The 11,710-nt window shown below is 44.4% G+C and overlaps 2 protein-coding genes across 2 annotated transcripts in view; one reads left to right on the top strand and one right to left on the bottom strand.

Moving 5' to 3' along the window:
* Positions 1-11,710, bottom strand: part of TAF12 (TATA-box binding protein associated factor 12) — a 45,881-nt gene that overhangs the window by 28,877 nt on the left and 5,294 nt on the right. The gene's annotated exons all lie outside the window — the stretch shown is intronic.
* LOC116529127 (late histone H2B.L4-like) lies at positions 10,929-11,279 on the top strand (the record flags this gene model as incomplete). The annotated part of the gene is made up of 1 exon (XM_032246597.1): positions 10,929-11,279. A coding segment is annotated over one exon (318 nt), but the record flags the coding sequence as incomplete, so codon positions are not given.

The following is an 11,710-nucleotide window of genomic DNA, read 5'->3' on the forward strand; positions in this document are numbered from 1 at the left end:
AAAAAAAAAAAAAAAAAAAAAAAAAAAAAAAAAAAAAAACGATGATAACCAGACACCCAATGCCAGACTAACATTACCCTTAGTTTCCTAAACTATTCCTTGATATGGTAGGATTTTAAAACTGTTAACACATTTGAGTGGGTGGCAATACACAGGTTTATACAACTGTCGAACTCCTCCCACTGAACATTTAAGATCTGTGCATTTTATTGTATGTAAATTATACTAAAACCAAGAACAGTAAATGAAATACCCCTCCAGCTCCCCAGGGAAAACAGTGTACTCCTAGATATTCATCCTACAGAAAGGAAAACTTGAGTTCAAGACCAGCCTGGCCAATAAGGTGAAACCCATCTCTACCAAAAAAATGCAAAAACTAGCCAGGCAGAGGGTGTGTAATCCTTTAGGAGGCCGAGGTACAAGAATTTCTTGAAGCCAGGAGGTGGAGGTTGCAGTGAGCTGAGGTCTCCCCACTGCACTCCACCCTGGGTAACAGAGCAAGACTCCATCTCAAAAAAAAAAAAAAAAACTAAAAAAGCTAATCACAAAAGACTACATATTGTATGATTCCAAGTATATGAAATGTCCAGAATAGGTAAACCCATAAACAGAAAGTAGATTAGTGGTTGCCTATGGCCAGGGCATGTAGGAAAGGAATAGTGACTAACTGCTAAAGGGTATTCGGTTTCTTTTAGGGGATAAAAAATTGATCTAAAATTATACTGTGATGGCTGTACAACCCTGATTGTATTAAAAAAAATAAATAACCACTGAATCATACTTTATTTTAACATGAATAACAGCAGCACTGTGATTTGTAGAATCATACACTTTAAATTGGTGATTTGTATGATATGTGAATGACCTAAATAAATTTTTTCTTTTTTTTTTAACAAATGAGGAGGCTCATGAGATGGTCTCCAAGATAAATTGTTCAATGAATGAATGCAAGGTATAGAATGGGAGAATAATTTGCTGTTATTTATTAAAACATACATATTGGCCAGGTGTGGTGGCTCACGCCTGTAATACCAGCACTTTGGGAGGCTAAGGCAGGTGGATGACAAGGTCAGGAGTTCAAGAAGAACCTGACCAAGATGGTGAAACACCATCTCTACTAAAAATACAAAAATTAGCAGGGCACAGTGTCAGGCACCTGTAATCCCAGCTACTCAGGGGGCTGAGGCAGGAGAATTGCTTGAACCCGAGAGGTGGAGGTTGCAGTGAGCTGAGATTGCACCAGTGCATTCTAGTCTGGGCGACAAAGCAAGACTCCGTCTCAAAAATAAACAAACAAACAAACAAACACACATACACAGACACACAGTTGTAAATTCATAAATTATTCCTGGAAAGATACAAGAAACTGATAACAGAGGGAGGAGGAGGAATGGTATCTGGGTGGTCTATGAGACCAAGATGGGAGAATCTTATTTTTCACGGTACACCTCAAATCCTGTATTATGTGCATATATTACCTATGGAAAAAAAATTAAGATAAACTACTATTTGGATTTTTTTCTCTGAAGAAATAGATCATACTCACCCTTTTCTTTTTGGTTGGTTTGTTTCTGAGACACAGTTTCACTCTGTCACCCAGGCTGGAGTGCAGTGATGTGATCTTGGCTCACTGAAACCTTGGCCTCCTGGGTTCAAGCAATTTTCCTGCCTTAGCCTCCCAAGTAGCTGGGATTACAGGTGCACACCATCATACCCAGCTAATTTTTTTGTATTATTAGCAGAGACCGGGTTTTCCCATGTTGGCCAAGCTGGTCTCCAACTCCTGACCTCAAGTGATCTGCCCACCTTGGCCTCCCAAAGTGCTGGGATTACAGGCATGAGCCACCGTGCCTGGCCTTGGAATTCTTTTTTTTTTTTTTTAAGAGACGGGGTCTTGCTATGTTGCCCAGGCTGGAGTGCAGTGGCTATTGACAGGTGCCATCCCACTACTGATCAGCATGGGAATTTTGACCTGCTCCGTTTCCGACCTGGGCCGGTTCACCCCTCCTTAGGCAATCTGGTGGTCCCCCGCTCCTAGGAGGTCACCATATTGATGCCGAACTTAGTGCGGACAGCCAATTGGCATAGCGCAATACAGCCCAGAACTCCTGGACTCAAGAAATCCTCCAGCCTCAGCCTCCCCAATAGCTGGGACTACAGGCACACGCCACCAAGCCCAGCTGGAATTCTTTTTTGTTCGTTTGCAGAGATGAGATCTCACTGTTTTCTAGGCTGGAGTGCAGTGGTGAAATCACAGCTCACTGTACCCCCAAAATCCTGGGCTCAAGCAATCCTCTTGCTTCAGCCTCTTGAATAGCTGGGACTACAAGTGCAAGCCCCACCTGGCTAATTTTTTTCTATTTTTTTTTAGAGACAGGTGTCTTGCTATGTTGCCCAGGACAGCCCTGAACTCTCGGCCTCTATCAATCCTCTATCAAGCCCGCAGCTTCCCGAATAGCTGGGATTATGTGCAAAAGACACCACACTCAATTCTAATCTGTTTATTTTTTTAGAGATGGGTCTTGCTTTGTGGCCTAGGCTGGAGTGCAGTGGTGCAATTATAGCTCACTACAGCGTCAACCAGCTGGACTCAAGCTATCCTCCCACCTCAGCTTCCCCAGTAACTGGAACTACAGATTCACAACACAATGCCCAGGTCATTTTATATGTTTTGTAGAGAAAAGGTATCACCATGTTGCCCAGGCTGCTCTCAAACTCTTGGGCTCAAGTGATCCTCCAGCCTCAGCCTCCCAAAGTGCTGGGATTATAGGCACAAGCCTCCATGCCCACATTTACAAGAAAATAAATTCAGGGCCAGGCGCAGTGACTCATGCTTGTAATCCCAGCACTTTGGGAGGCCAAGGCAGGCGTAGGATCACAAGGTCAGGAGTTCGAGACCAGACTGACCAACATGGTGAAACCTTGTCTCTACTAAAACTAAAAATATTAGCTGGGCGTGGTGGCGTACACCTGTAATCCCAGCTACTCAGGAGGCTGAGGTAGGAGAATCACTTGAACCCAGGAGGCGGAGGTTGCAGCGAGCTGAGATCGCACCACTTCACTCTAGTCTGGGTGGCAGTTCCAGACTCCATCTCAAAAACAAAAAACAACAAAAAAAAGTTCAAAACTGATCATAGACCTAATGTAAAAATATATAACATTTTAAAGAAAACAGGAAAAATCTTCAAGACTTCAGGTTAGTCAGAGTACTTAGATACAACACCAAAAGCACAATCCACAAAAGAAAAAAACTGATAGCGTGAACTTAGTCAAAATGTAAAACTTCTGCTTTTCAAAAGACAATAAGAAGATAAGTCATAGATTAGGAGAAAATATTTATAAATTACATAGCCAACAAATGACTTGTATCCAGCACATATAAATAATTTTCATTGCAAAGGCTGGTGGGGGAGGAACAAAAAAAATTTTTTTCCCCAAATTGAACAATAAGAGAATAAGAACCCAATTTAGAAAATGGGCAGACTCAGCCCGGCATGGTGGCTCACATCTGTAATCTCATCACTCTGGAAGGCCTCGGAGGGTAGGTCACCTGAGGTCAGGAGTTCGAGACCAGCTTGGCCAACATAGAGTGAAACCCGGTCTCTACTAAAAAAATACAAAAATTAACTGGGTTTGTTGGCACATGCCTATAGTCCCAGCTACTTGAGAAGCTGAGGCAGGAGAATCACTGGAACGTGGGAAGCAGAGGTTGCGGTGAGCTGAGATCACACCACTTCTCTACAGCCTGAGCAACAGAGCAAAACTCAGTCTCTCGAAAAGAAAAGAAAAGAAAAGAAAAGAAAAGGGGCAGACTGGGCATGATGGCTCATGCATGTAATCCCAGTACTTTGGCAGGCCAAGGCAGGAGGATTGCTTGAGCTCAAGAGTTTGAAACAAGCCTGGGTAACATAATGAGACCCTGACTTACTTACTTTATTTATTTAAATGGGCAAAAGATCTGAGCAGACTCTTCATCAAAGAAGATAAACAAACGGCAAATAAGCACATGAAAAGATGCTCAATATCATTAGTCATCAGGAGGATGCAAATTTTTAAAAACATGATACACCTATATAAAATAGCTAAATGGCCGGGTGCAGTGGCTCACACCTGGAATCCTATAGCTAGTACTTTGGGAGGCCGAGGTGGGTGGATTGCCTGAGTTAAGGAGTTCAAGACCAGCTTGGGCAGCATGGTGAAACCATGTCTTAAAAAATAATAATAATAGGCCGGGCGCGGTGGCTCAAGCCTGTAATCCCAGCACTTTGGGAGGCCGAGGCGGGTGGATCACGAGGTCAAGAGATCAAGACCATCCTGGTCAACATGGTGAAACCCCGTCTCTACTAAAAATACAAAAAATTAGCTGGGCATGGTGGTGCGTGCCTGTAATCCCAGCGACTCAGGAGGCTGAGGCAGGAGAATTGCCTGAACCCAGGAGGCGGAGGTTGCGGTGAGCCGAGATCGCGCCATTGCACTCCAGCCTGGGTAACATGAGTGAAACTCCATCTCAAAAAAAAAAATAATAATAATAATAATAATAAAATAAGACAAAATAGCTAAAATTTAACAAAAACAATGCTGGAGAGGATGCAAAGGAACTGAAATCCTCATACATTGCTGGTGTTAATGTAAAATGGTATAGTTTTTTTGGAAGACAGTTTGGTCATAAAGTTAAACATAGAGTTACATGACTCAGCAATCCCACTCCTAGGTACTTACTCCAGAGAAATGAAAACTTACATTCACACAAAAATCTGTATATAAATGTTTACAGCAACATCATTCACAACTACTGAAAACTGAAAACAATCCAGGTGTCCATCAAATGGTGAAGAGATAAACAAATTATGGTATAACCATTCAATGGAATACCCAGAAATAGAAAGGAAAGGCCGGTTGCAGTGGCTCACACCTGTAATCCCAGCACTTTGGGAGGCTGAGGTGGGTGGATCACCTGAGGTCAGGGGTTTGAGACCAGCCTGGCCAACATGGTGAAACCCTGTCCCCACTAAAAATACGAAAACTAGCTGGGCATAGTGGCTCGAGCCTGTAATCTCAACTACGTGAGAGGCTGAGGCAGAGGATGCAGTGTGCAGAGATCGAACCATTGCTCTCCAGCCTGGGCAGCAGAGTAAGACTCTGTCTTAACAATAACAACAAAAGACTACTGATACATGCAACAACATAGATGAATCTCAAATGAATCATGCTAAGTGAAAAAGGCAAGGCTCAGATGGCTATATAATTCCATCTATAGGCCACTCTGGAAAAAAAGTTATAGGGATAGAAAACAGATCAGTGGCTGCTAAGGAGTCTGGGGCAAAGGAGTGTCTGACTACAAAGAAGCAGCATGATTAAATCTGCAAGGGTGGGGAGTGAAATTGTTCCGTATCTCGAATGTTGTGGTGCTTACATGACAGTATGTATTTGTCATATTCTATGAGTTAGGACTATACCCCCATAATAATTTTACGGTATATAAATTTAAAAAAAATTTTTTTTTTTCTTTTTTTTGAGACGGAGTTTCGCTCTCGTTACCCAGGCTGGAGTGCAATGGCGTGATCTCAGCTCACCGCAACCTCCGCCTCCTGGGTTCAACCAATTCTCCTGCCTTAGCCTCCCGAGTAGCTGGGACTACAGGCATGTGCCACCATGCCCAGCTAATTTTTGTATTTTTAGTAGAGACAGGGTTTCACCATGTTGACCAGATGGTCTCGATCTCTTGATCTCGCGATCCACCCGCCTCGGCCTCCCAAAGTGCTGGGATTATAGGCGTGAGCCACCGCGCCCGGCCTAAAATTTTTTTTTTTTTTTGATGGAGTTTCGCTCTTTTTGCCCAGGCGGGAGTACAATGGCATAATCTCAGCTCACTGCAACCTCCACCTCCCAGGTATAAGCAATTCTCCTGTCTCAGCCTCCCAAGTAGCTCAGATTACAGGCATGTGCCACAAAGCCTGGCTATTTTTTTCTCATTTAGGAGAGATGGGGCTTCACCATGTTAGCCAGGCTGGTGGCAATCTCCTGACCTCAGGTGATCTAATCACCTCGGCCTCCAAAAGTGCTGGGATTACAATCCCAGCCTAATTTTTTTCGGTGGGGGCACAGAATCTCACTCTGTTGCCCTGGCCAGAGCGCTGGGGCCCAATCTTGGCTCACTGCAACCTCTACCTACTGGGTTCAAGTGATTCTCCTGCCTCAGCCTCCAGAGTAGCTGGGATTACAGGCACATACCATCACGTCCAGCTAATTTTTGTACTTTTTTTTTTTTTTTTTTTTTTGAGACGGAGTTTCGCTCTTGTTACCCAGGCTGGAGTGCAATGGCGCTATCTCGGCTCACCACAACCTCCGCCTCCTGGGTTCAGGCAATTCTCCTGCCTCAGCCTCCTGAGTAGCTGGGATTACAGGCACGTGCCACCATGCCTAGCTAATTTTTTGTAGTTTTAGTAGAGATGGGGTTTCACCATGTTGACCAGGATGGTCTTGATCTCTTGACCTCAAGATCCACCCGCCTTGGCCTCCCAAAGTGCTGGGATTACAGGCGTGAGCCACCGCGCCCGGCCATTTTTTTACTTTTTAATAGAGAACGGGTTTGGCCTTGTTAGCCAGGGTGGTCTCGAACTCCTGGCCTTAAGTGATCTGCCTACCTCAGCCTCCCAAAGTGCTGGGATTACAGGCATGAGCCACTGTGCCTGGCCAAAAATAAATTTTAAAAAGTAAAACAGGGCCAGGCACGATGGCTCATGCCTGTAACCCCAGCACTTTGGGAGGCCAAGGCAGGCAGATCACTTGAGGTAAGGGGTTCGGAATCAGCCTGACCAACATGGTGAAACCCTGTCTCTACTAAAAATACAAAAATTAGCCAGGCGTGGTGGTGGGTTCCTGTAATCCCAGCTACTTGGAAGGCTGAGGCAGGAGAATGGCTTGAACACAGGAGGCGGAGGTTGTAGTGAGCCGAGATCACACCACTGCACTCCAGCCTGGGCAACAGAGCGAGACTGTCTCAAGAAAAAAAAATTTTTTTTTAAAGACTAGGAGTGGTGGCTCACGCCTGTAATCCCAGCACTTTGGGAGGCTGAGGCGCGAGGATCACCCGAGGTCAAGAGTTTGAGACCAGCCTGACCAACTCAGAGAAACCCCGTCTTTACTAAAAATTCCACATTAGCCGAGCGTGGTAGCACATGCCTATAATCCCAGCTACTTGGGAGGCTAAGGCAGAATCGTTTGAACCCAGGAGGTAGGGGTTGCAGTGAGCAGAGATTGCACCATTGCACTCCAGCCTGGGCAACAAGAGTGAAACTCTGCCTCAAAAAAAAGTGAAGAGAATAGGGGAACAGAAGACTAGATGGCCTTCAAACATCAAAAGTTTTTAACCTCTGAAATATTTAGTAATTTATTATTTAAGCAAAATACTGGAATCAAGAGGACTGGCCTTGGCATAAAAACCCTATTGCTGTGGTGTATGACTTCACTTAATGATTTTTTTTTTTTTTTTTTTTTTCCAGACAGAGTCTCACTCTGTCACCAAGGCTGGAGTGCAGTGGCATGATCTCGGCTCACTGTAATCTCTGCCTCCCAGATGCAAGCAATTCTCTGCCTCAGCATCCCAAGTAGCTGGGATTATAGGCGCCCACCACCATGCCCTGCGAATTTTTGTACTTTTAGTAGAGACAGGGTTTCACCATCCTGGTCAAGCTGATCTCAAACTCCTGACTTCATGATCCACCCACCTCGGCCTCCCAAAGTGTTGGGATTATTGGCGTGAGACACGGTGCCTGGCCAATCACTGGTTTTTCTACCTGGCTGTTTCCTTTCCTCTCTGGCTTCTAAATGTATCTAAATGAGAATTACATGTATGGGCCGGGCGTAGTGGCTCACACCTGTAATCCTAGCACTTTGGGAGGCCGAGGTGGGTGGATCACCTGAGGTCAGGAGTTCAAGACCAGCCTGGCCATCATGGTGAAACCCTACCTTTAAAAAAAAATAAATAAAAAATAAATGAGCTCATATTTCCCAGGCTAAATAAATAAACTTAAAAGAAAAAACAGAAATGCAAGATTTTTTCCAGTTTGAAATTAATGATAGGATTGGTTAGTTGAGGCTCCAGGTGGTTTTGACTTATCAAAAAGGCAGTATAGGCTACATGTGGGGGCCCACATCTGTAATCCCAGAACTTTGAGAAGCCAACATGGGAGGATTGTTTGAGACCAGGAGTTCGAGACCAGCCTGGGTAACACAGAAAGATCTTGTCTCTAACAACAACAATAAAAGGTAGTATAGTATACAGTACAGTGGTCAAGAATATGAACTATGGTGGCAGTATCTGGGTTTAAATATCAACTGTGCAACTTTTTAGCTGTATTGAGCAAGTTACATATACTCTTTATGTCTCAATTTTCTCATCTGAAAAACTGAAGTTAATAATGAAGTACACGGTGGGCTCAGTGGCTCATACATATATTTCTTTTTTTTTTTTTTAAGACGGGATTTCACCATGTTGGTCAGGCTGGTCTTGAACTCCTGACCTCAGGTGATCCACCCACCTTGGCCTCCAAAGTGCTTGGATTACAGGCGTCAGCCACTATGCCCGGCCCATACATATAATTCTAACAGTTTGGCAGGCTGAGTAGGAGGATCACATGAGCCTAGGAGTTTCAGACCCATCTGGGCAACATAGTGAGATCTCGTCACCATATATATATATATATATACATATATATATATTTTTTTAATATTCAGAAAACAGACTATTACAGTAAAATAAAAAAATAAAATAAAATAAATTCTTCCCTCTGTCCCCGATCTCGTCACCATGAAAAAAAAAATAAAAAAATTAGCCAGGCTTGGTGGCATGCACCTGTGGTCTCAGCTACTTGGGAGGTAGAGATGGAGGATTGCTTGAGCCCAGGAGGTTGAAGCAGTAGATGCGATGGCACCACTGCATTCAAGCATGGGTGACAAAGCAAAACCCTGTCTCAAGGAAAAAAAAAAAAAAATCAACAGTACCGCTCAATAGCACACGTATAGTCCCAGCTTCTATGGGGTCTGAGGTGATGAAATGACTTGAGCCTAGGAATGAAAGACTGCAGTGCCTTATGATCAGGACTGTGGCTAGCCACCATTCTCCAGCCTGGACAATAAAGCAAGACCCCATCTCTCAAGAAATGCCAGTGTTTCATCCATCCTGCTACTAACCCAGCACACATATCCATGTGTTGTTGGCACAATATAAGTATTCTTATGACTTCAGAGATTAGCAAAAGAATGGTGGATTGAAAAAAATAATGGTAGCAGCAAGTTGTCAGCAGGAGGCTGATGAGAGGTACTGTACAAAATCCAAATCAAGAGGGCTGGGTGCAATCTTTGGTCAGTTTCCACATCTGTAATTAGGAGCTGAACCAGGCAAATTCTTTTTTTGAGATGGAGTCTCATTCTGTCGCACAGGCTGGAATGCAGTGGCAAAATCTTGGCTCACTGCAACCTCTGCCTCCCAGGTTCAAGTGATTCTCCTGCCTCAGCCTCTGGAGTAGCTGGGACTATAGGTGCTCGCCACCACGCCCAGCTAATTTCGGTATTTTTAGTAGAGATGGAGTTTCACCATGTAGGTCAGACTGGTTTTGAATTCCTGACCTCATGATCCGCCTGTCTCAGCCTCCCAAAGTGCTGGGATTACAGGCCTGAACCAACACACTTGGCTGGACCAAGCAAATTCTAAAGTCCCTTTCAGCATTAAAAATGAGTGTAAGAAGAAAAGAAAAAAAAAAAAAAGTGTAAGATTTTCTTTTTCTTTTTTTTTTTTTTTTTTGCCCTCTTTACCCTCCCTGTCTGACACAGAGATTTTTTTGTAGTGATGAGATCTATGTATAAGTCTATACATAGAGATTTCAAAGTCTGTCTGCCTCCAACACACCTGTTTCACAGTGCAGCCTGTAAATGTTGCTGATGTAGTGCCTACAAAATATTTTGGGGCTTTCCATAAAGAACTCCAATCAAAAGTAATATGTCTAGCCAGGTGTGGTGGCAGGGGCCTGTAATCCCAGCTACTTGGGAGGCTGAGGTAGGAGAATCACTTGAACTTGGGAGGCAGAGGTTTCGGTGAGCTGAGATCTTGCCATTGCACTCCAGCTTAGGCAACAAGAGCAAAAAATAATAATAAAAAAAAAAAAGTAATATGTCTTGGCCAGGTGTCATGGTTCATGCCTATAATCCCAGCCCCTGCACTTCAGGAGGCAGAGGCAGAAGGATCGCTTGACAACAGGAGTTCAAGACCAGCCTGGGCAATGTAGTGAGACTCCATTCCTAACAGTTTTTATTTTTTTTTTTTTCTTTATTTTCCTAATAAAGCATATTTATTTATTTTTATTTTTATTTTTTTGGAGATGAAGTCTCTCTCATCGCTCAGGCTGTAGTGCAGTGGCGTGATCTCGGGTCACTGCAACCTCCACCTCCTGGGTTCAAGGGATTCTCCTGCCTCAGCCTCCAAGAAGCTGGGAAGACAGGTGTCTACCACATCCAGCTAATTTTTGTATTTTATTTTAATGTTTTATTTATTTTTAATTATTATTTATTTTTATTTTTATTTTTTTGAGACGGAGTCTCACTCTGGAGTGCAGTGGCATAGTCTTGGCTCACTGCAACCTCCACCTCCGAGGTTCAGGTGAGTCTCCTGCCTCAGCCTCTGGAGTAGCTGCAACTACAGACACGTGCTACCACATCTGGCTAATTTTTTGTATTTTTAGTAGAGACAGGGTTTCACCATGTTAGGCAGGATGGTCTCAATCTCCTAACCTTGTGATTTGCCCATCTTGGCCCCCCAAAGTGCTGGGATTACAGAAGTGAGCCACAGCGCCTGGCCTAATCTTTTATTTTTTAACACAGAGTCTTGCTCTGCTGCCCAGGCTGGAGTGCAGTGGTGTGATCTCAGCTCACTGCAACCTCCACCTCCTGGGTTCAAAAAGCGCTGCCGGCGCAAGGAAACCTACTCCATGTATATCTACAAGGTGCTGAAGCAGGTGCACCCCGACATCGGCATCTCTGCCAAGGCCATGAGCATCATGAACTCCTTTGTGAATGATGTGTTTGAACGGCTGGCGGGTGAGGCTGCCCGGCTGGCCCAGTACTCAGGCCGGACCACCCTGACTTCCCAGGAAGTCCAGACGGCCGTGCGTCTGCTGCTGCCTGGAGAGCTGGCCAAGCACGCTGTGTCCGAGGGCACCAAGGCTGTCACCAAGTACACCAGCTCCAAGTGACCCAGGGCCTGACAAAAATAAAGGGTGAACTGTTAAAAAAAAAACAAAAAAAAAAAAAAAAAAAAAAAAAAAACGGTTCTCCTGCCAGAGCCTTCTGAGTAGCTGGAATTAAAGGTGCCCGCCACTGTACCCAGCTGATTTTTGTATTTTTAGCATAGACAGGGTTTCACAACGTTGGCCAGGGTGTTCTCAAGCTACTGATCTCAAGTGATCTGCCTGCCTCATCCTCCCCAAGTGCTGGGATTACAGGCGTGAGCCACCACACCCAGCCTCCATTTCTATTTTTTTTAAAAAGGTAATTCATTGGCTGGGCACGGTGGCTCACGTTTGTAATCCCAGCACTTTGGGTGGCTGAGGCCGGTGGATCACGGGGTCACGAGTTTGAGACCAGCCTGACCAACATGGTGAAACCCCATTTCTACTAAAAATACAAAAATTAGCCAGGCATGGTGATGCGTGCCTGT

Source organism: Sapajus apella, unplaced genomic scaffold (genome assembly GCF_009761245.1).
Source record: "Sapajus apella isolate SASKATOON/1434 unplaced genomic scaffold, GSC_monkey_1.0 scaffold62, whole genome shotgun sequence".
In the NCBI taxonomy this organism is placed as follows: Eukaryota; Metazoa; Chordata; class Mammalia; order Primates; family Cebidae; genus Sapajus; species Sapajus apella.